Source organism: Nannospalax galili, unplaced genomic scaffold (assembly GCF_000622305.1).
Source record: "Nannospalax galili isolate Female #2095 unplaced genomic scaffold, S.galili_v1.0 scaffold128, whole genome shotgun sequence".
NCBI lineage: Eukaryota > Metazoa > Chordata > Mammalia > Rodentia > Spalacidae > Nannospalax > Nannospalax galili.
Genome location: NW_008360322.1, coordinates 3,311,160 through 3,337,267, shown reverse-complemented (window position 1 = coordinate 3,337,267; position 26,108 = coordinate 3,311,160). Strand labels below are relative to the sequence as shown.

General features: G+C 41.4%; 1 protein-coding gene across 3 annotated transcripts in view; it reads right to left on the bottom strand.

Moving 5' to 3' along the window:
- Kcnn2 (potassium calcium-activated channel subfamily N member 2) overlaps positions 1–25,664 on the bottom strand; it is a gene marked incomplete at its 3' end in the record, with an annotated part of 150,102 nt that extends 124,438 nt beyond the window's left edge. The window contains 3 exon segments of one of the 3 annotated variants that reach the window (XM_029559750.1): positions 22,791–22,886; positions 23,481–24,754; positions 25,592–25,664. In XM_029559750.1, the coding sequence (XP_029415610.1) occupies positions 22,791–22,886; positions 23,481–24,754; positions 25,592–25,613 (1,392 nt within the window). 3 annotated transcript variants of the gene reach the window in all.
- Positions 25,665–26,108: the final 444 nt, after the last annotated feature.

Below are 26,108 nucleotides of genomic sequence, written 5' to 3'. Positions count from 1 at the left end.
GACTCTGCTGGTATATATATATATATATATAAAACCCAGCAGCTTTCCTATTATATAAATAATGAACTTTCTGAGAAAGAAAGGAAAAATATCCTATTCACAATACCCTAAAAATAAATAAAATGCCCAAGAATAAACCTAAGATTCCTATATGAAAAGTTTAAAATAGTAAAGGAAGGGGCTGAAGAGATGGTACAGTGGTTAAGAGTACTGGCTGTTCTTGCAGAGGACCCAAGTTTGATTTCCAGCACCCACATGGCAGTTAATAACCATTTGTAACTCCAGTTCTAGGGGATCCAACACCCTCTTCTGACCTCCACAGGTACTGCACAACACAGGTGCACTTACATACATGCAGACAATACACTAATACACGTAAAATAAAAAAAATAAATATAAAAAATACTACAGGAACAGAAATTGAAGAAGGAACTAGATTAAAAGTCCTCTTATGCATAGATTTGAAGAAATAATATTGTGAAAATTACTGTATTACAGAAAGTGATCTACATATTCAACAAATTTTTCTTCAAAATTGCAATGAAATTCTACATAGAGCTAGAAAAAATTCTAAACTTCATATGGAAATACAAAAGACACTAAATAACCAAAACAATCCTTCACAGAAAAAGCTCTGCTACAAGTTTCACAATACCTGATTTCAACCTATACTATAAAGTCACCTTAACAAAATAGCATGGTATCAGCACAGAAACAGGTATGTCAACCAGTTGAATAGAATAAAGGACTAAACTCACATAGCTACAGCCACCTTATTTTCAACAAGGGTTCCAAAAACATATTTTGAAGAAAAGAGTCTCTTCACCAAATGGAACCAGGAAAACTAGATATCTATGTGTGAAAAGAATGCACCCATATGGCTATTTCCCACCCTGAGCAAAAGAACAATTCAAAATGGACCAGAGACATTAAAGTAATGAAAATCGAAACTCTGAAACTTATAAAGGAAAACATGAAAGATATTTCATGACATAGTCATGAACAAGGAATTTCTGAAAAGGACTCCAGTGGCACAGAAAATAATAGTAAGAACTGACAAATAGGATTACATGAAATTTAAAGCTTCTGCACTGCAGAGAAAACAAACAGTAATGTGAAGAGACAGACTACAGAACAGGAAAACAAACTTTGACAACTGTATATCTGACAGAGGACTCATATATAGAATGTCTAAAGAACTCAAAAATCAAACCTTATAAAACAAATTACCTAATTAATAAATAGGCAAATAAACAAAACAGTTCTCTAAAGAAGAAACAAAATGTCCAATAAATATATGAAAAATTGTCCACCACCCTAGACATCAGAGACATACAAACTGAAACCCAGTTAGAATGGTTATCATGAAGAAAATACATGACAACAAGTGCTGGCAAGGATATGGGACTTCATACTCTGCTGGGGAGAACAAGAACTACTGCAGCCATTGTGGAATTCAACATGGAGATTCCTTAAAGAATTAAAAATAGGGGGCTGGAGAGATGGCTCAGTGGTTAAGAACACTGGTTGTGCTTGCTGAAGACCCGGGTTCGAATCCCAGCACCCACATGGCAGCTAACAACTTTCTGTAACACCAGTCCCAGGGGATCCGACAGCCTCTTCTGACCTCTGTGGGCATTGCACGACATGGGTGCACTTACCTACATTCAGGCAATACACGTATACACATAAAATAAAAATAAATAAATGATTTTTAAAAAGAATTGAAAATAGAACTATCAAATAATATACAGGTTATTATGTACAGGTACATGACCAAAAGTGGCATATACCTGAAGAACTCTAAGTCAGTATACCATAGAAATAGTTTCACATCTATATTTAATTCCACATACTCACAATAGCCATGATATGGAACCAGTCTCCACACCCATCAAGATATATGAGAATAAAGAAAACAAGATGTATGCATAATCAAATTTCATTCAGTTATAGAAGAATGATGGGGCTGGGGAAATGGCTTAGTTAGTAAAATACTTGCCTTTCAAGTACTAGGATCCAAGTTAGATCTCCAGAATATATGTAAAAATACTTGACATGGTGGTACATACTTTATAATCTCAGTACTAGGGAGGCACAAACAAGCAGAACCCTGGGGTTCACTGGCCATTCCAGTCTAGCCTAATTGGTGAGATCTAGGCCAGTGAGAGGTCTTGTCTAAATAAACTAAATGGACTGCACCTGAGGAATAAAGACTGAGGTTGTTCTCTGAGCTCTGTGTGCACCTTATGTACTTGCATACACACACACACACACAGAGAGAGAGAGAGAGAGAGAGAGAGAGAGAGAATGAAATCATGTTATTTTCAGGGAAAATGATGGAAAGAGAGATCACCATGCTAAGCAAAATAATACAGACTAAGAAGAACCAATAGTGCATCTCCCTCGCATGAAGTATATTCCCCCCTCTCGTGTGTGTGTGTGTATGTGTGTGTGTGTGTGTGTGTGTGTGTGTGTGTGGAAATGATCTATGCAGATTATAAGGCTTCTAAAAGAAGTGGGGAGAGAACTAAAGAGAATGAGAGGGTCATGAAAAAAGACAAGTGTTGTATGTTTCCTCTCATATGGGGAAACAAGATTTAGTTCATACATCATATATATATTTATTTATATATACATAATACTAAAGGAATATGACTCAGGAAGACTAAGGGACACCTTATCACCTCATCTCCTCACAGACTTCCTATCTTTCTCTTCCAGATGGGGAATCACCAGTCAGTGTCCTTGTCACCTCTTGGGACACATCCCTTGGTTACATCATACATATGTATGTATATATGTGTGTTTGTGTGTATACATATATAAAGATAGATGATAGAGGATATAGATAGATACATGGATGGATGGATGGATGGATGGATGGATGGATAGATAGATACATAGATGGATGGATGGATGGATGGATGGATGGATGGATGGATAGATAGATAGATAGATAGATAGATAGATAGATAGATATCCCATACACACAACATGGTATCAAAGCAAAGCAAAAAGCGGACATTTAGGGGGAGAAAGTAGATCAGCAGGAACAGGAAAACCGGCCAAGGGGACAAGGGGGAGTAATGGGGTTCAAATATGAGCATGAAAAATGATACGCATTTTTGAAAATGTCAAAGAAATTCAGGGCCTGGAGAGATGGCTCAGCAGTTAGGAGCACTTTTCACACTTGCAGAGGACCAGAATTCAGTACTCAGTATCCACACTGGGTGCCTCATACCCCCTTGCAACTCCAGCTCCAGGGATCTGACACCTTCTTCTGACTTCCATGGGCTGCATTCCCATATGAATATGCACAGATGCATAAATAAAATTAAAATAAATCTTTAAAAATTCATTTTACATGTTTTCTAAAACATTAATGCAAAGGAAACTTAGCATCTACATGCATATGCTTCATTGTCGGTAAAGGATCAAATTCAAGGAACAGAGATAGACTAAGGAGAAACACTTCTTGTAACTACATAAAAATCTACCTAAACTTTTTTCCCACTGAAGGTCACAGACTGTCATTCTAGCTTTACAGCTGGGCACAATGGAAAATACTTTCTAAGACCCTCAATTCTTTTATTAATTCTGTATGTTACATTCAAGGTTCACATATAGGCAACAAATTTGCTCCAACAAATGTGTAAAGTAAGGACTTGATATTAAGCAAAACAGTTGAGGGTGAAGTCTAAGCACGGGCAGGTCTAGCTACATGACTTAACAGAAGTGAACCACTCATCTTTAGAAAGGCCAGAGTTGACTGTCTCCACTTTATAGCAAACTCCATCCAGCTGCTTTCTTTGTGGTGGGAAACTATATAAACTGGCCAAAGAAACAAAGGCTTTTCATAAGAGACCTACTGATTCCAAAGAGGAAGAGAAACACTATGGCTGGCAGCTTCTCTCCACCAACTTGCTTGCTCCATTGCTCACATACTGAGAAGCAGGCATCCATATCACTTCTTCAAAGTAGAGTTACCTGAGCGTTGGAATGTAAGCACACATGCCCATGAAATGTAAATGCCAATGAACACAAGACAAGAGGTACTATCTCTCCCAGGAAGAGTAATAACCTCACAAAGACACCTATACGTTGAATTGCATTCAATCTAAGAAATGTCCACTGCAGTCAAAATGTATTCAGTAAACCTCTGCAATAGCCATATCTCATAGAAAGGATCATGGATGGCAGCACATCTGGAAGTTGAAGGTTATGGATGCCTGAGATGTGCACCTTTAAGACTAAAGAAAAGCTAGAACTCTCAGTTTAGCAGTCATGGAAGGACTGCACTGCAGAACAATAAAGAAAACAAAAACAGGCCTGTGCCAGGGTCTTTTAAGCTGCAGTTCACTGTGCAACAATTTTCAAAGTCTATTTCTGAAGCCTAATGAAGATACAGGAAATCTTATATACAGGAAAGAATACTAATTCCATAGCTCATTTCTTAATAGGAAAATGACTTGTCCTAAGTACAGTTGTCCAGATCCATGAGCATTACTACATTATTGCAGACTAAACAGGAATCTGAACACTCAACAGAGGAAACATCCACCATTCTACAGCACCCCAAACGTTACCCTGGCACTGTCAGAGGATGTGAATAACAGATGCAAATTGACTCCCTTCCTGGCTCCCACCAGTTTAGTCCCAAAAAAGCACTGGGTGGCTGCATGCCATGATATGGCATTACTGCAGTAGGGGAGGGGGTCAAAAAAGTGTTCAAGCACACTTGAAAGGGTAAAAATTATCCCCAAGAGAAACATTCAAGAAGAGTTAAGTACTCAGTTATCTACAGTTACTACCACACATAGTTGCTGTTCAGGAAAGGAAGAGAATAAAGTGTCAGAAATAACTGGACAAGACTTCACAGAGGGAGTAGTGTCTATTCAACATGTACCGAAAAAGACAGAAGCAAGTACTTTGTAAACATAAAGATTGGGGCAAGCAATTCATCCACAATGGGAGACATTGTGATCATCTTATAGATTAAAAAGGAGGCCCAAGGAAGAGTTCTCTATCTCTTGTTGTATATCAGCACTACCCAGAGCTAACCTGTCACTATTAGAACCTCAATTTTCACAGCCCTCCTGAAATGACTAACACTTCACAAGCAAGCACCACAGCATCTTGGCAGGTCCATTTTCATATTTATTTAAGTCCACCCTAACAAAATTTGTTCCTTTTGATGTAACTATAAAGAATAGAAATAAATGTATAGCTATTATTTCAACTAATGATAGCTGACTATAATTTCATTCATATTATTAATTTAAATTCACACTAAATACAAATAGTTCATAAAGCTAAATTTTGTTAATGATGTCAAACATTCTGAAAGAAAAACAGAAAGAGTAGAGTTTATGCTAAAGGCACATTCATTTAGCTGTTCTTAGTACATTAGAAGAGTCTCACACTGACTCCTCTACTTGCTTGATCTACACAGATCCTCATCCAAGCTTTGGTAAACCAAGAAGGAGCAAGGATGGGATGGCTGCCTCTAATTTACATATAAAGCCCCAGGGACCATTTGCATGGCTCCTGTGCAACCACATGCAAGGAACATGGGAGCAATCAATTTCTGCATGGTCACTGCACAACACGGCCATGGGAATGCTCAGTAGAATCACATGTGACAGCTGTCCTCAGGGGGCAGACAGCTGTGGTAGAGATAGAGTCTAATAAATTCCATGTAATAATGGCATCCATTAGTTGAGCCTGAAGGCTGCATGTTGCACCAGGCATTTCATCATCCACTTTTATCTCAACATTCCAAAACCCATCATACAATCCTAATCAAGGCTTCTATATCCTTATGGGAAAGAAGGATCGCAATGGTCACTGGTAAGGACAGTAAGGGATATAAATATATACATACATATACATATAATATATATATATATACTCCTACTTTACAGATAAGAAACATTAATAGGCTGTAAGGACTAGTGGGTATGAAGTTAGGGAAATAGGTGTTTTAATTATGTTTCATTTCACTTTGGGACTATCAGCACATGATGGTAGGGGCAGCTGTTATTTGTTTCTTTTCAGAGAGCCGCATTTTCACAATGAATGGTGACATTAGGCAGAAATGGCTTCCTGAAAGAGATGATTCTTGAAATAAGTTTTCATGTAGCAGCAGGACTTACAAAATAAAGGAAGCAAGGCATTCCAGACCTAGAGGACATGGAACAGTCTGATAATCTTTGCTAGGGGCAAGCCAATTCAGTACTGATAGAGAAGTAGTAGGTTTAGAAGAGGAACTGGGATGAAAGGTGTTAACAGGAATACAGTGGTGAGTATGGGGGTCTGGACATGAATCTACATTATGATCTGTCACTGTGAAACAACAAAGCCAGGGAGTCATTTTTGAATTTTGACATCAAGTCTAAGTTGGGGGCAGACATGCTTGCAGGAGCAGGGAGGAAGGACCACCAGAAGGAAGCAGAAGGGCATAAGTCCTCACAGTGGAAGCAACTTAATCTTTGTTAATCCAGGAGGGCAACAGCCAGATGAAGTCCATAAAAGCTTTACATGCGCCTCTGAGATGAAGCCAGGTGATGTTGTTTATGAACAATTTTACTTTACTGTGTATTAGGAAATGTAGCAATTGTACTATAAGCTATAATTTCATGGATACTGTTTTTTAATATTATTTGCTAGTTTCCTACATTTATATAAAGAATTAAAGTCGTTTTTCATCCCCATCCTCTTCTCTCATCTCCCTCCCTCTCCTGCTAGAACCCTCCTTCTCAACTTCCCTCCCACTTTCATGTGTGTGTGTGTGTGTGTGTGTGTGTGTGTGTGTGGTGTGAGAGAGAGAGAGAGAGAGAGAGAGAGAGAGAGAGACTGTGTTTAATTAGAGTTTCTTGCCTAAGTGTGGGGTGGGTAAGAGGTTATTTACTAGATCAAGGGCAACTTATCAGTGTTATACCATTGAAGAGAATGACACCCTATTCCCCAGCAATCCTAAATGTCAATAGTCCCTCACAGAAGGGTGGCCCCAGTGAGCTCCTCTCTTTTCCATAATGAAATGTTAAGGGGCCATCTTGCACAGGCTCGTGTAGATAACCACAGCTGCAGTGAGTTCATGAGTGCAACTGTCTGTCATGTCCAGAAGATCTTCTTGCTACACATCCCCCCATCCTCTGAGTCTTACAGTCTTTCCACCTCCCTCTTCCAGAATGTTCCTTGAGCCTTAGAGGGGTGATACAGCCATCCCAATCAGGGCATAATCACGTATTCTCTGCACCTTCATCACACTGCTGTTTAGAATGAAGCTAAAAGAGGAAAGTTGATTTAAAGAAAAAGATTAAGCTACTATAAAAATGATATATGAACAATAATGTATATATCAAAATATGACATACATGATGCTGTGTATTATTCTTATGTATTATATATTACATTATATATATATACACACCATAATATATGATATGTTAGACTGAATGTTATATAATATAGTACACAATATAAGTAGTACAAATACAAAATACCCATTAAGTATATATCTATAGCAGAGATTGTAGGAGAACCTGAGGAGTCAGTCTGGAAATAGGAACAAAAGGCCTGCACTTGTCTGCAGAAAGGAGAGACGACTATGCATACACTGTGTAGGAAGCCACCACGGGACCCAGCCATGTGAGGGAGGGCAGGGAGAGGACCCAGTGGGACAGGAGAAAGCAAAGTCCTCCCTGAGGCCTTTGAGTGGTGGTGAGTGGTGGTGCCCTTCTTCAAGAAGAATATAAGAGACAGCTAGGAAGCCTGGGGGACTGACAAGGTTGGCTAGGAAAGGGTAAGTTCCCCATATACAAGGTATATACAATACCTTGCAGGACTTCCAAGGGGAGTGCCCAGGAGTCAGCCGAGAGGGGAGAACATAGTGAAATGTGCCTTTAATCACTAGGAACAGAAATCAGCAAACGAACTAATAAATTATACATCTTGGCAGAATGCCAGACCATAAAAAATAAATGAATAAAGCATGGTTTACTATTTCTCACTTTAATTTATGATTAGAAAACAGTCAACTCTAAAAGATTTTCTTTGAAATATAAACAAGCAGGCTTCCCTTCCTGAATCAGGCAAGCCATACCAACAGAGGCATGGACAGTATAAGTCACAGCTTTTCTAAGACTGAGTTATACAATATCAGTCTCTCTTCACAGGCCTCTCTGAGAATGGCCTTAAGTTCTGTGCCTCCAAAAGCCTCTATGCATACCCATTTTACTCAAGTTTGATGATGTCAATTGACACCAACATGGGATCTCACCTCAAGCCTAGGAAGTCTGCAAACTCTGACATGTCAGAGGACTATCACCTAAGAGGTTTGTATTTCAGAGGGCATGTGCTCCTGAACCTCAGACCACTGCACATTCAGTATGAAACAACCCAGCAAAGAAGACGATAACTTGCTGTGAAGGCAGAAGAATCACGTAACTATGCTTCTCTTTTATTTTGTTGACTGTCCTCTTCTACCTCAAGGGTTAACAAACTGTTTCTATGAAGAACCAGAGAGTAAAGGCTTTTTATTTTGCCTACCAAATGGTCTCTGTTGCAACTACTAGATTCTGCTATTGAAGCAAAAATGAAGCAATATTCTGTATCCCTTAAATGTGCAGGCTGTGTGCCAATGAGATTTTATTTGTTAAAACAGATAGGCTAGATTTGTTGCAGCAGCGGGGGGCAGTGAACTTTGCCAACCCCTGTGCCAGTTAAGTATTTAAGTATTTGCTTTCTCTGCTCCATGTCTTTGTCTAACAGAACTTAGCTCAGCTTCCTCAAAACAGCCCATTATTACTCTGTGTCCCTACACTAGAACTTGGGACTTGAAACTTTGCTTTTATATGGTTAAAATATTTGACTAACAATACAAATGATGAAAGAAGAAGGGGGGGAGTGAGGATTCACTGAACGCTATGATGTGCTGGGTGTCACGTCCATTCTCCATCATCAGTATTGTCTCACTGACTCCTTAACACACTCTAATAAGAGTGTTAGCCAAGTTCTAACCCAAGTATCTGTGGACCCAGAGCCAAAGTTCTCACTGTGTCCTTGGCTGGGTTCCAAAATCACATGTGGCTGTCTACATAGAAGATGTACACTTGATCTCTCCTTCTACACAGTCCTATACAGAGCTCTGCTTAGTGTTGCTACCCATACCCTGTTGAAGAGCAACAGGCCCAGCCAGGTGACATCTATCACCTCCAAGCAGTGGGTTTCACGAAGTTTTAACATCTAATATGAATGCAAGTACAAGCGACAGAAAGGATCCACCACAATTGGAAAATATTATGTTCATACTAGTTTCCACCCTGTGCGGAGGGTGGCACACCCAGGGGTATTTGAGAACAGTGATCTTCACATATCCTCAAGTCCCTTAAGGACCAGAGGAAGATCGGGAATCCTAACATGGCTGGTAGTCTCAAAACACAACATGTGTTTCCCCAGAATATTCCCAAATGAAAACAAGTGGGGAGAATGGAAACAGGCAATGAGAGGATGGGTTATGTAAACACACCAAGCACAAAGCTACAGAGACTGCTAGTGGGCTGGGCTCCTCCTTGAGGGATCAACTAGATAAAGTCCAAAAGATGTTTTTAAAAGTGTGTGTGTGTGTGTGTTACTGAGACTGATCCCAAGGCCCACATCCCTAATGTTCCTTTTACGTTTTATTTTAAGATAGGGAAGGATCTCACCAACTTGCCTTGAACTCACTATATAACCCTGGCAGGCCTTGAACTTGTTCTTCTCCTGTCTCAACCTTTTGAATAGGTGGATTACAGGCCTGTGCCACTAAGATCAGCTCAAACCTGCTTTCTTATTATCATTTTGGTAATGAAGACTTCATTCTTAAGAAGAGGGGTAAAATCATCAGCTGCTTGGGTCCCACTGGGAAGGTGTACATCATCATTCACACCAATAGAAAAAAAAAAGAGGAGATAGGGACAAGTCAATAAAAAGTTGCATTCAGTCTGGGATGCAGCTGGAGTATATTCCACATGGGTGGCTGAATCCATTACTCCCAGCCCACCAGCCTCCTGACCCTACTTCTCATTTGATGAACTTTGTTTCCATATAGCAATACATCATAACCTGGGTCCTGAAGATGAGCCTACTCTCTCTGCTTCATGCAGAGCATCCTGCTTGCTGTGACCACCTGAGCTCAGATGCAATGGTACAGACAAGCGGTTTGCTGCAGAACATAGGGGTGTTCAAACATGGACTCCAGGGACCAAGTTCAAACACTTGTCCCCTTTCCCTATGTGACTAACTGGATAAATCTGTAATGAGGTACAGTTAGTGGATAAATTATTTCTAAAAAGCTGCTGCTGAAGCAAACTGGGTTCCATATTGAGCCAAGTAAGACAGTGAACATGAAAGCAGATGGGCTGCATCCTTGTCCTCCAGTGTAAGGAATACCCAAGAGACAGATATCAAGATGTAAGGCAGAATGTGGGCAAAACTCCGCAGCTGAAAAGGACAATAGTTGTCAAGAAGGATAAGATACGGTGTAAAATAGATATCCTGAAGGAAAAGACGAAATGAATACAGAAAATTGAGCCTTTTACAAATGACAAACCCCGAAGAACTCGTGAACAGCAAATCAAAGAAATGAAAAATACAAAAAAATAAAAACCCTTTCATCCATGAATACAATGCTGCTGTAGTTTTTTCTCTTAAAAAAAAAGTGTATCAGGGATTTCTCTTTATAGTATTACTGCTTAAAGTTTGGTAGTTCACTCAAACACATATCCATTAAATATCTTCTTTTATGTTGCTATATGAAAATAGTTAAGTCCTTGACTAAAATATTAATGAGAATAAAAACTCTGAACCCAAAATATTTTCAGTAACAGGATGAAAATTCATAACATGACAACATGCTCAAGGAGACAGCTAAAGTTTAAACCAATAATATATAGAACACACACACATATACACACACGTTTGTGTATATATGTTTATGTAATATGTATATATATATATATATTCCTAACTCAAAAGACAGTTGTCAATTCTTGCTCTCTGATATGAGAAATTTTTCCAAGTATAAGTTGCTTTTCCATGGCAAGCTTCTAAAAGCCAGCAATTTCAGTGTTAAAGTTATATAGCTAATGCCACATAAATTAAATTTCCTAACAGTAGCTTTGCTTGGGCATATACTTAGAAGTACCAGATAGTGAAAAGCAGGGGATAACTACTACAAATCCAATACCAATCAGTTTTATATTTTGTATTTTAAGTATACAAATTCAATAATAGGCTAATAATTGTTTTCAATATTTTAAATATTCTGTGACCATAAAAATAAATCCAATGTTGAATATAAGTTCCCTCAATTATTCAATAACAAAATTCATAACATAATAATTAGTTGCATGTAATATTTGACTCCCATGACAACAGACACTATTCGAAGAAAAGTGCCATTCAGGGTCAAAACCATGATAAGCAAACCTTCTAACAAAAGTACAGTCAGTATGCTTGTGCTAAAACTAATATGCAAATCTTTATTAGACTTTCTTTGGGGCATGAAAGCTTTCTGACAGAAAATGAATATTGGAGTAACCAATTAAAACCATATACCCATATTCAAATAAACAAATTATTTGAAAGCAACCTAATTTTAGCACAAGACAGCCATTACAGATAAATACATAAGTGGGTAAAATACTCAAAATCCTCAAGAAAGCAAAGGAGACATTATTGATATACTGTTTTAGCTGTGAGAACTTGTCTGTGTGATGAAGGTCAAAGCCTGCAAAATTTAAGACCCAATGTGTTCCATGAATTCAAAAACAAAGTCCAAAACTAACTGAACAACAACATGTTGCTCAAAACCAGACATAATAACCACTTAACTGATGACTGTTTAAAATGAAACAGGAGGATGTAAGCTTGGTACATATGTGGTATCACTTGTCATGTTGATACACAAATTTCTTCCTGATTCTTTCAAACTACCACACTCCAAACACCCTGGTCAGGGGCAGTGGCATAATACCCAAACTCTCACTAGAAGTAAACCCAATGCAGGGAGGTTGGAGAGCTCTTAATTTAAATAAACCCTGGTAGAGCCACAGTGAGGACAGACACAAGTACGGCTGTAGTTTACATGTTTGCCTTTAGCTGTTTTCTACCTCTCTCCTTCCAGCAGGGGTTTAATGCCAGATTTTTCCATTATCCAAATTAATCCCTATGCTTACTTTTCAGAGTGCCTGCTTAACTCTTTTAGGTCACTAGGGTCCTAATTAGTGGTGAGGAGATGGAGTCAGTTGTATGACCTGAAGGAGTTAACTCAGCTCAGAAAGAACTATGCTTACAGCTGGAAGCCACAACAGGAGTGGCTAAAAACTCTCAGACAGAAAAATCTCAAAACTCTAACACTCGATTACAGGTAGGCTACCCCAACACCAAAAGATAGATGACTTCTTCACAGGACAAATCCGAATGAATTCTGCTAACACAAAGTCTAATATAGATCAAAAGGAGTCATTTAAAAATGTGAGGATTAACATGTTAATAAACTAATGTTAAACAGTTTAAATGCTTACTTTTTTATCTGTCTCTTCTCATAAATTAGGTAATGAAAAACAAATTATCACTGTTTCCCAAAACCTGGAGTGGCTGAGCTCCAATTCCTCCCCTTCTACACCAGCAAATTTCAAAACAGCAAACAATCAGCAGCTAACAGGTGACTGACCTCACCACATCCAGGCAGTGCCCTAAGTGCCCCTCAGGAATTAGCTCATGTAATGTTCATTACACCAATGAGACAGAGACTCGATCACCCCATTTCTTGGACAAGAAAACTCAGACTCAGAGACCAAGTAACTTGTCCAAGGTCACACAGTTAATTAGTGGCAGAGCTGGGATGGAATCCAGACTGAATGGCTCCAGGCAGAACACAAAGCCATGAGACCATGTTGCAAATACAGTAAACAATTCAAACCACAGTCACATCATCCTGTGCCAAAGGAAAGTTTATAGAGAAATATCTCAGAAATTATAGTTTTTATATGGACCAGGTTTATCATCAAATATTTCTTCCATGTTATTTCTATGTAAACGTTATTTATTAAACAGGGACAGCCCTCCCTAAACTGTCAACCGATATTTAAAAACCAAGACTGTGGAGAATTATTTTCTATGCTTCAGAAAAGCACAGTGCTCAAAGTCTTAGCTGGTACCCTGTGCATAGACACAACAGAAAACACCACACTGGTATCTAAGGAAGTAGATTGCAAGTGGTTCCAGTAATAAAAGGAGTAATATAAACTTTTGAGAAGATAACTATATAAACTGCAGTTGTTTAAAGTAATATCCTTTAACTGAATAATGGCTCTCTTGATAATTTATCCTTAGGAAATCACAGAGATACTCAGAACAAGTTTGTCTTCAATTTAGTAATATAAAAATTATTTTTAAGACACGTATCTGACATTTTGAAGTATACAAAAATAAGGGAAAGAATTAAATTGAGGACATCTACATGGTAGGAGAAAAGTCACAGCTCTTGAGAACATACAATAGCATAGAAATAGCCATGGAAAAACACATCAAAAACACATTTTCATTTTACAGATGCATGGCAAATATATGCCTGTTTATTCTACCTGTGTACAATCCAACAGGAACAGCCATCACTTATGGGTGGTGAGATTAGTCTAATTGTTAGACTTTTTATATTTTCCTATGTGTTACAATTTTCCAACATGAAATAGATATTAATTTTATAACCTGGAGTAAAAAGACAAAAAAAAATGAAAGAGGAATGGTATTAGGCCATGAAACTTAGATGGTAATGCTTAAAATTAGAAGCAAATCAGCCTTGTGTCCTTGAATATCATTAGTCAGGATGATCATGACATTGTAAGTCACTTAAAATACGTGACTTTTTAGCAAGAGAACAGATAGTGCTCATGATATTATTGCAGAAAAAGTAGGGAAATGGCAACCCACAGGAGGGAGGGAGTATAATTAATAGAGCTCACAGAGCTGCCACTCCTTGGAAGGCTGCATCAAACATCATTGATGAATAGATGCACAACAACACAAGGCCTGCTTCTGAGCTCTGGCCTTGGCTCAGGCATGCTGCAGCATAGGCTCCAAAGGTAGACTTTTAAAACTTGTAGTCAACCCAAAACTATGAAAGAGAAGTTACATATGTCATTGTCAAGTGTGCAATCTGGCTAAGAACCACTGACAGGGATGATATTTTTGTAATAGAACATAGCCCTGGCGTGGACACTAAGGCCTTGACAATTCCACAGACCATCCACACACAAGACTTACTAAACCTGAAGAAGTATGTATCACATAAGCATTGGGATATTATGATTCAAACAATCCTGACAGTAGGGCTGCTATGAAGCCAGAAGGCTACTTAACAGGGTCTTTAGATGTAAAGTCACTCATTTAGTCAATAATGATTTTAAAGTGTCACTTGACAACAGTTCCTGTGAAGCATGACCACTTCTGATCAGCAACAGCTGTTATAATGCAGTGTTTTTTGGTGATTGCTAACTGGATAGACTGGGTCACTTCTGACCTGATTTAAAGAAGAAATTTACCAAATGGTATGTCAAGAATGTGAACAGGGGCACTCAAAGCTGCATCAGGAATATTCAAAGAAACAAAGCCAGGACTACTTAAGCATGAGAACATTTAATGTGACCTAAGCAATGTTTAAAAGTGTGCTCTTTGACACTGTGAAAGAATCAATTCATTCTGCTATACTGGAAATTATAGTTTGTCTTTTTTATCACTTCACTGTAACTGCTCAGCAATGTCAGTGATGACCTTCAACTCACCAAATCCAAAAAGCACTTCTGCACCCCAATTAGCAGGCCAGAGCAATATTCAACACAAAGTAAAGTGCTCTCCTGAAAACACTCCATTGTGGCAGTTCCTTCTTTTTTTTCTAGGTCCTCCTTTACTCAACCTCCAGATGTCAGAAAATGATCTGATCATCTCTCAGCCTTCTCATTTTACTGTTCCCTCTCAGTGATTTCATCAATTCCTGTGGGCTTAGTTGATATTGATGACTCCTAAATTTAAATTTCCAGGACAGACCTTTCTTCCAAACCTCAGGTTCATATATATATCCAGTCGCATTTCAAATATTGTACATTGAAACAATTTTCAGATTCCACAACCTACCCTTAGATTTGAATCTTCAATTGGATTTTCAGTACTGGAATCTGAACCAAAGGCTTTGTGTATGTTTGACAAGTAAGCACTCTATTCCCTGAGCTATAGGCCCAACCATTAAAAATGATTGATGGGGTATTGTTGAGTTGTTCAGGCTGGCCTTGAACTCTATGCATAATCTATGCAGGCCTTGAATACATGATCATCCTGCTTTAGCAACTTGAGTAGCTGGGATTCCAGGAGTGTGCCATCAAGCCTTATAAACCTTCCCTTTTCCGCATCATGAACCCATTTGTTCTAGCCAGAACTCCTGGGATCGTCTTTATATTGTGTTTCCCTCACCTGGCACATGAGATCCATGATTCATGAATAAGTTCATCCTACTTTCAATGTGGATCTTAAATAATCTCTGTTCTCATATCTACTATCACTGCCAATGACCAGTGAGCACTAGCTCTTTCTAGAGCATGGACTTTCCAAGATACCTAACCAGTTTTGAGAACAATGCCCTCAGTTCAAAATAAAGCAAAACAATGCTTCTGAAACATTAAGTTGGATTATGAGTCTTCTCTACCTTATATTCTTCAGTGCACTGAAAATCCATGACTTGTGAGGGTTCTATACTAGGCACCTGCATTCCCTCCGACCATGTTCAGTACCATGTCACAGTTGCCTTGGAGCACAGTATTTGCTCTCCTTTGTTTAAGCTCCACCTAGTCGCCAGGCCTTTGCATGGGCTGCTCTCCTAGACTCTATAGACACTGGCTATTTCTGTTCCTCCGTTTCAGTTAAATGCCACTTTCTTAGGGAGTCCTCCCTGACCCCAATTTGCTTCAGACATTTTTTTAGCCTTATCATTGTATTTATCACATTTGCAAGGATTTTTTTTAAATTAGTATCCTCTCCCTCCTTAATCCATCCTTAGAGTGTCAGTTTGAAGGAGGAAAAGGGCCTTTCCATCTTATTCATCACTGCAGTTGAAGAGCTCAAATTTTTGTTGCTGTTTTGAGGTTTTAGCTTTTACTTTTTGAAACAAGTTCACTGTGTATCGCAGGATGGCCTTGAACTCAACAGCAATTTTCCTGCCTCAGTCTCAAAATCTTTAAAACACTGATCATAGAATGTATAAAACCAGACTTCAACACATGAAGAACGTCTTCCTCAGCCTCTTACAAAGTTTTTAAACTGATGTTTAATGATGGAACAGACAGCCCTACAAGAAGAGGGATTAAGGAGAAACTGGGTGGCTACTTTTACCAAGATGGCATGAAGGCTGTTCTCATGCTGAGTGAGATATTAGGTCAAAGGATGGTTAAGGTCACTCTCCTCCATGCAGATTCTAGTCCTAGAAACAGAATTCTTAAGGAATTTCGGGTTGAAATACATCCTCAAAGGAACAAATATCATATTCTCTAGTAAGTAGAAATGCTCTCTAAAAAGTTCCACAAAACCACATTTTATCCTGCCCAAATGTAACTTCCCTGACATCAAATCAATGCGGGCTTCCTCTGTCCACCCTGCCAACTGTGGTATGGATGGTGATAGCTCTCAGAGCTTTTTCCTTCCAACCATACAAAAGAGGCCCAGAAATGGGATAGAAGCTCTAGCAAAGGCTCTTGTGGTAACCTTAAAGTCCCACTCTTCATTCATTTGTGATGCTGCTCTGTAAACACACCAGGATCACTTTATTTAGTGTCACACCCATTAATAATGTAGACATCGTTACACAGGCAGGTGGGGAAAATTAGTCCTGAGTGATATCATTTCTACAGTGTATACACAAAGTCAAAAGGCTTCGGGATATCACTGCTACTGATGTGGAGGTTATGGGTAATATCAAATCAGCCACTGAGCTTTATCACATGACAAAGCAGTACAGGTGAACATCCCACCACAGCATCTTGTGAAGTCAGAGTCAACCTGTAGCTACAACTTCTATCAGCTTTATAGATAGATCAGAGGCCAAAGACCAATCTAAGATAATTCCTAATGTTTGTCTTCTTTCTGATTCCCCAACCTCCTTCAAACTTTTTAAGCAAAAGAATAAAAAAAATGTTACATATTTCTGATTGTGTATTTGCAATAATTAGTCAGTTTCTAAGAAGACTAGATTAATGTACTGCTAGAAACTACAAAACAGATGCAAAAAAAACCTGTGAGGTTATAAACATTGTCCTTAAATAATTTTTTATCCCAAACTATTTTTTCAGGAAGACAATAAACTTGAAAAGCAAAAGACAACAACACAGTAATATAGTGTCTGAGGACAAACATGCTGTTGAGGAATAAAACACAGGAAAGCAGGAATAGAAGCTCTGATCTTTATGAAGAGCCATTTGGTGCTGAGGCTCAAATCTAGGGTCTTGCCCATGGTATGCATATGCTCTAGCCTTGACTACAGCCCTGGCCCTAATACTGATTTAGCACTCTGACTTCTGGAAATGATCATATATGATATATGATATATATGTGTATATAATATCCAGATGTGTAAAGAAATCAATATACCAAACTGCCCATCAACACCCAGAACACACCTGGCAAAGCAATACACAGCAGAATCATAATATAAGACACGGCTGCACGAGAAGAATGAGCCAGGTCTCAAGATGCTGATAAGGAAACACCTCCAAGATATATTAAAGAATAAATGCCATATATATATATGTGTGTGTGTGTGTGTGTGTGTGTGTGTGTATTTACTTTAGAAATTCTGAAAGGATGCATAAAAATCTTAAAAGTGGGGGCTGGAGAGATGGCTCAGAGGTTAAGAACACTGGTTGTTCTTGCAGAAGACCCAGGTTCAAATCCCAGCACCCACATGGCAGCTAACAACTGACCAGAGGTTAAGAACACTGGTGTTCTTGCAGAAGACCCAGGTTTGAATCCCAGCACCCACATGGCAGCTAACAACTGACTGTAACTCCAGTCCCAGGGGATCTGACAGCCTCTTCTGACCTCTGCGGGCATTGTATGACATGCATGGGTGCACTTACCTACATGCAGGCAATACACGCATACACAGGTGCACACCTTTAATCCCAGCACTTGGGAGGCAGAGGCAGGTGGATCTCTGTGAGTTCAAGGCCAGCATGGTCTACAAAGTGAGTTCCAGGACAGCTGGGGCTACAGGGAGACCCTGTCTCAAAAAGATCCCCCCAAAATAAAAATAATAAAATATTTATAAAAAACCTTAAAAGTGGTTACATCTGAGAAACAGAACCAAACATACACTGAATGTGATTTTCAGTTTCTCATTAAATTCTGCACTATTTGAATACTTTTACTATTCGTATTTGTTATATAAAGAATAATAAGAGCTATATGCAGTATTTTCTTCATAGTCTTGAATCATTTTCTTGCTCCCTATAGAAATAGGAAAGTAAATTTTCTCATCCTTCACAGGGAGAACCACTGATATCAATCAATGAGGAGTCAACCCTCGCCAACCATCCAGGAGACATTATAGGTCACTAAGACACCTCTTTCTCCTGTTTCTTCCTCCTCTGGGGGGACTTGGTGCACAAGTAAAGAGAAATCTTAATTTCCATCCTCCTAATAATTCATCTTCAAAAAACTAACTTGAATGTAGTGCGTAGTAATTCCATTGTAAATGATACCAAAGAAAACTAGTTTCCTTAATATTATGTATCACATAATTATGTTACAAAAATGCTTCTAATTTATAGTACCTGCCACTCTTCTGAGTTCCATAAGAACCATAACGACCAGGTGCCAGTTTACAGGACTTCCTTTCAGACTTTATAATCTTGTGTTGGCAAATCTAAAAATACCAAGCAACTCTGTTTTTTACTAAAGATACTGCCATAAGAAAAATGGTACTGCAATAAAAGCAAAAAGAGTAAATTAAATCTACATATAAATTTTCTTCAGCATATAAGTTATTTTATACTTATTCTTTTAAAAAACATCTCCATCCTTCGAGCAGGGGTAAGAGCAGAAGTAAAAGTCACTGGAAATCAGGCTTCTGCTTGTCCTATTATTTGACCTTGAGAGGTGAGATAAAAAGCTATTTAGTATCAAGAAACATTTCTACACTGTATTTTAAAAATCCCTACCGCCATTCGCCTTTGTCAAAAGATAATGATTACATAAGCATTTATTAAAGTTTGTTTATTTATAGATTCATTATTCCTGCATTTCTTTTCTTCTGGCTTTACTCACTGATATAGAAAACAAGCACAAATAGGTATTTATAAGAGTCTGATATCTACTCAGCTGAAAAATCTGTTCCCACGCTACTAGATTCTATATAGGCATTCTGATTAAAAAAAGAAAGAAAAAATGTCATCTCAATTTTGGTTGTGAGGAGTGAAAGTCATTAGTGAATGAGGAAACTATGTAGCTGGTGCGTTGAGCTGTCTGTGGTACTGAAAAGTGACACCAAAGCTGCAATTTACTGAGCCCTGTGCTTATAAAGCCTCCCCATCACACTATTTTAATCCAAGCACTTCCACCCATGACTCACCTGGACCGTCTTATTTTACCACAGTGTATATAAACACTTTATAAAAGGTCACACTGACTTGCTTTCCAAGGTTCTCCATGAAAATGTCAGGGACTCCCAAGCTTGGTTAACTGATTCCCGTAGACAAGAAATCAGAACATCAACTAAAACACTGACTTTTCCTGAATGCAATGGGAAATCCTATCACACACCAGAAACTCACACTGGCTAGCTGTCACTATTCAATTATCATACTGATATGCCCAAACAAAAAACAAAAACTGTCATTTTTTTTGCTAATCCTCCCTTCAAGAAAATGCTCCAAATGTCAGCATATACCCTGTTCTTACTTCCTCAGCTGAGTTAAATCATCATATTTAGAATTCTTTATAATAAACGCTGAAGTGTCCATTAATTTAAAATTTTATATAAAAGAAATATACTTCCCATATTGATACCAATAACATTGAAAGAAGGGCACAATTAATCATTTTCCATGAATATACATAATCACGTACACTCAGTTTCACTGAGCTTTGGAGCAAAGTATTATGTTCTTTGGGCAAATGAGAACCTCCTACCTTTTTTGGTGTTCCTTGACTTCTAACTCAGAGTCTTCCCTTGTATTTGGTCCTTTTCTATCTTACTAAAAAGTGTTAAGGGAGCTTTTAATTTTTCTATTTTTCAATTATGTGTATTGTAGAGGGGTAGTATGTGTACATGCGTGCCAGTACCCAAGAAGCTGAGGATACCCCTGGAGCTGGAGATGTGGGTGCTGAGAACCAAGTTCAGGTCCTCTGCAAGAGCAGTATGCCCTCTTAACTGCTGAGACAGCTCTCTAGCCCATTTTGTGTAATTTTTAAAGATGTGTTTCAGATAAGAATTTGAAATCCCTCTTGATCAAACACAGAGTGTAAAATCTGCATCCAAAATAACAAATTATTATTACCCAAGCATCTATCTTGAAATGTAACAGACATGAGAGGTATATCAGAGATACATAGTACATACAGCACATACATAAACCCAGTTTTAAAAACATAGCATTTTGTGATATCTATGTGAGCAATAGTAAATAAGTTCACTGTGTGTATTCACCAGAAGGCCAACCCCTGGTCCTCTCATTTTCATGCGTGTTCTACTACCCTGATCAGCAAATAGAAAAAAAATATAAATTATCTAATAAGGGCAGTGCTTTCAAGCATAAAATAATCTGTTAAAATATTAAATATGATTTCTTGTATACATTTCTAGAATTCTCTCACCATATTAAATTTTAGGACATATAATTAACATGTAGCAGTCCTCTTAGACACTTATGTCAAAAACAAAAAGACCTCTCTATAATTCTTTAAAAGGTCATGTTTTTTAGAAGACACTGTGTACTTGAGGATAACACAGGCAAAGTTCCTTCCCCTTTCAATGCCTGTTTAGCTGTGCACTTTTCAGAAGGAACAGTCAATACTGGGAAAGTTGATGTTTAATTTTTAAAAATACAAGCTCTTTCATTCCATAATGGATTAAAAAAATCCATGCTAGTCGCCATGCAAAATATTTTTAAGTTGTTTAATTCTTTAAAAACACACAATAGCATCCTAGAGTTAATGTTTTAAGCTTAACTCTATTCATATAACAAGCTTTAGGAAAACAGATAAATCATTGCTTATGTTGCAGGGCTTTGGGCAAGCAGCTGCAAAGCTCAGCAGAACAAAGCCTAGTTTAGAAGCTAGGACAGGGCCTGCTCTCACACTGGGATCTTGATCTGGCAAAGCTACTCACTTCCTTTGTCCCTGTCTGTAAACTAAGTCCAAGAATCATTTCTGTACTTCTAATTCTGTCTACTTTTCAAGTGAAAAGGTCTCATGTTTAAATTATATCATAGTAGCACTGTAAAACATTTGAAAGACTCTCCAAAGTTGACCATCACAAGGACTAAAGTAAAGGATAATGTATATAAATTCTTAGGATTAACAATTCACCCATGCATGCCTTATTTTACCAGTGCAGTGTTAGTATTCATTCAGCAAACTCTCCTTTGCTCTATCCTCATTCCCTGACCTCATCCCTTTAAAAACACTTTCCAAAGTTTTAGCAAACAGGAAAGTGAAATGAAGTCATATCTTCCTCCTCATTTGGAGTTATTTGAATATTTTCTTAGGGAGATGATTAAATTAGTTTCTTAATCTTTAGTGTACATTTGCTAATTACTAACTTTAAAATAATTTAACTTGAGTTGAGAGTAAGCTGTATGACAAATCCATGCACTGTTCTGTTTGAAGGCAACCTAAATTTGATGGCATCCTAGTCTCTCACTGTACCCAAATGCCTAACAATGGCTCTAATTCTTATCAATTCTAAGTTTGAAAATTTCAATCTGATTTTTGAATACTCTAGTCATTTTAAGCCCCAAACTTTAACACTCATCTGACTGTGGGCTAGAGTGAACAACTGAGGAGGTAACTCATCATTTTTTGAGTAGCAGATTTTGTCAACTGCTCCCAAATGTAAAAGAACAAAATAAATATTCCCCTGTCAAGACAACTCATGAGGTCAGTGGCCTTAACTTTTAAGTGGCATTTAAAATGCAACAATTGAAACTAATAATCTACTAAGCTAGTAGCCTTTCCAAATTTGTGGACTAAGTGAATTATTGCAAAATGTATGAGAGATACAGAAAAGCATTAGCTTTTCTTATGCAGATATAAACCATCAGCATCATGAGCTAACTTTCTTCCAATGCCACATTATAGAAGGCAATACCGATGGACAAGAGCTCCCATAATGATGTACTCATTACGACAAAGTGTCTCAAACAAGAACACATGTTTACTGTACAGACTCAGGATGATGCTTAACTCTCCTTTAAAAAACATGACTGATAGAAGTAATATCTACCTAAATAAGATTGAAATCTTAAGACTTTAACAAGGACATCCCATAAATGACTGCCTGTTTGTGTGCTACATTGGCTTATTTTGTTTTTTAACTTTCTAAAAACAAAAACAAGTCAGGTGCTGACATAAGAACCCAGCATGTGTCTTCTGTACCCTCAAGCAAGGACACAGTGGTTTGGAAAAGGCCCCTGCTTGCCCTGCTTTCCCCCAGGCTATCTGCATGGCTTGGGATCATTCATAAACAGCGGAACCTAAGTTACCTGTATTTCCCTGGCGTGATACACGATGATCAGACCGAGCAGGATGATCGTGGAGAGACTGATAAGGCATTTCAGAGCTAAGGAATACAGCGACGCCTGCAACAGTCAGATGGAATAGTGTTAAGAAAGAAGCACTTTTAACCACCTTCCAGGACAGGAGAGAGAGAGTTAGTCCTGTGCACTCAAAATAAGGGACTTGGCTGGGGGCAAGCTGTGTTGGCTCTAGGATGCAGATTACTCAGCTTCAAAGCCATTTGAAAGGAACCAGGAACGGGGGAAGGCTCCTGGCTTGGCTGCAGGTCCGCACCATCATGGACCAAAACACAGCAACTGACTTGCTAAAGCAAGATAGGAAGTACCTCTGGAGTTAAGCACTTTGGGTCGAAAGGTGCCTCCTAGCCTGGAGTGCCACGAGAGGAACACACATGCTTTCCTCATCAACTCTCAGAGTCACTTACTGAACGTGCCTGGACGCACTGGGCACTGAACACTCAGAGAACTTTGGGTGCGCTCGGAATTCCTAGTTGCCCAGCGGACCAGGGGTGCTAGTCCTAGCCTCACCCGCTGCTCCGACAGGCCGGAGCAGGTCCGGGGGATATTCGCCACCCGCAGGCATGGGGTTCCCGCCAGTGTCCATCCCAACCACCTGGCTCCAGTTCCCAGACGGTGCTCAAGGGCTCAAGACCCTACCTTGTCGTAGGCGCCCCACGACAGCTCGGTCTCGATGACCATGACCACGATGCCGAACATGCCGAAGATGAGCGCATAGTCGCTGAGCCGCTTGCGCTTCTCGAACAGGGCGCGCCGGTGGCCCAGCTTGTAGCCGATGTTCTGGTTCTTCTTTTTGCTAGACTTGGTGCCGCTGCTGCTACCATGCCCGCTGCCGCCGCCGCCGCCGCCTCCAGTGCTGCCGCCGCCGCCGGTTCCGTAAAGCGCCAGATTGTTGGAATTGTTGTGCTCCGGCTTCGAAACCACGATCTCCGGGGCTGAGGACGAGGCGGCTGCGGCGGCGGCAGACGGGGAGGACGCGCCTCCACCTCCTACGACGGACGCAGGGGGCTGCAAGGGCTGCGCCTCCGAGTCCATCTCGTGCAGGTTCCGGCGGGACGAGCTCAAGTTGCTGAGAGGACGCATGACGCCCCCGTTGTACCTGCAGCTGCTCATGGCTATTTCGGTGAAAGGGTTGCTCTCCCGGCGCGCCTGGGGCTGGTGGTGCTGGTGGTGCGCCGGGTGCGAGTGGTGGTGGTGGTGCGAGAGCGGGGGCCCGGAGCCCAGGCTGCCCAGGCTGCCTGTGGGGCTGGCTGCGGGCTGCAGGCTGTGGCACTGGTGGTACTGGGAGGCGGACGCGGGCTGCTGCGCGTACTGCTGCCGGAGCGCACTGGCATGGCTGGACGGCGTCAGCTCGCTCACATTGAGCTGGCTGCCCCGGCGCGAGGAGCAGCAGCAGCAGCACGACGAGCCCGACAGCGGCGATGAGGTGCGGGTCCTGAAGGCGCCGCCGGGCGAGGAGGTGCGGAGCAGCAGGGACAGGTTATCCCCCGCCCCCGCCCCCGCCGCCGGAGCACCCGAGGAGGCGCAGCTGTTGCACCGGAGGCATGGGCTGCTGCCACCGCTGCCCGGCTGCTGGTGCGCGAGGTGCGGGTGGTGAGGGTGCGGGAGGGGCGCGAAGGGCGGGCAGGGCTTGTCTTGGCTCTGTTGCTGCTGCTGGCAATGCAGGTGTACGGAGCGCGGTGGCGGCGGCGGCTGCTCCGGGAAGAAGCCGCGCTGGAACTGCAATGGGGTTTCCATGTCAGGGCTGTTAAAGCTGCAGGGAGACCAGGCGGTGGTGCACCCTGCGCAATGCGTTATGGTCGGGAGCGGGGACTCCTGCTGCTGGTGCGAGGAAGGGCCCATGCCGGCTCCGGTAGAATCCAGGCGGCGAGTCCGATTGGTTGGGCGCACCAAAACAATGGGCATGACATCACCTGCGGGGACCGAGACTGAGTTTGCGGCGCGCGCGGCTCAGGGGAACGTGTGTATGAGACGTGGGGAGGGGAAGCTGCAGACTGAAAACCCCGGGGGGCGCAGGCCAGCCCGGCCGAGGTGAGGGTGCTGGAGCGCAGGGATTCCACCTGCGGATGGCGCGCGTGCGGGAGCATGGCTGGGAAGACCGAACTCCGCATGCACAGCCATGGGTTGCAGGGCAGGGGGAGACCGGCGCTCAGCGCCCTAGTGCCGCCACCGCCCCCTGACAGCTGCCGGAGGCGCGGGTCCGAATGACCTGCCTGGGGCACTGCAGCACGTCCGGCCACCCGGGCCATGGGGCAGGCGCCAGGACAGTGCGAAACCCGAGCCACTCATCCGCCCTCTCGCCATGTAGGGCCTCGTGACAGCGCCTGCTCGCCTCATGCCCGCCTCTCCCGGTTCGTCGGGCAAAGAGTGGGCTTCAGGCTGCTGTCCAAGTAGCTGCGGGGGCACTGGTTTGGGGAGAAAAAAAAGTTTGGCGTCTGGTTATACCAGTGTATCAGCGCTGGAGGGAAAGCCCAGGGCCTGAGACCTGGCTCGGCTATTGCCAGATCCCAACCGACCTAGCGCCGGGATCAATCCCTGTCGCCAGGCTCCAGGGTCCTGGAGTAGGGCTGGGCTGCGCTAAGCTCAAGTAGGCTGCGGCGCGGAAAGGGTTAACGGCCGGCGCCCGGGCCGGGGGAGGGTGGGGGCGGGGCCGGAGGAGGGGATCCCCGGCGTCCGCGGGAGGAGCCCGCGCGGGCTTCCCGGGTCCCCCAGGCGGGGGCGGAGGGCTTTCCCCGGTAGCTCCCGCTCACATTTGCTCGTTCTCCAGAACATGAGGGGCTAGCGCCCCCGGCCGCCGGTCCCGGGCTCACGCTCAGGCTGTCGAGCAGCGCGAGTGGGGAGGTCGGAAGGCTACTCCGGCGGTGGAGATGCGGCTTGCTTCAGGGTCTGGGGGCTGCTCGGCCTCCGCGGACCGCCAGCTCCTCTGATTTTCTGCCTCCTCTACACCTGCAGCACAAACACAAAACAAAGGAAGGTCACTAACGTGCAGACACTGAGCATCCTAGCCACAGCCAGACTGCAGCGGCTGGGCAAGGGGCCTGGCGCAGGCACACCGAAGCTGTTCTGACTGCGAATTAATACTAATGCTGTGGTAGTGACTAGACTGAGTAAACGCTGTCCTTGGTCAGCGTGTTTTGCTAGACTTTACACTCTAATAAACCAGTAAAAAAAAAAATGCACTTTGATATTTATTTGCCATGGTGCGTTTTTCCCAAGCTATTCACTGGCAAAACGGTAGGGGATCCTTTGCGAGTTCTTTATTGATGC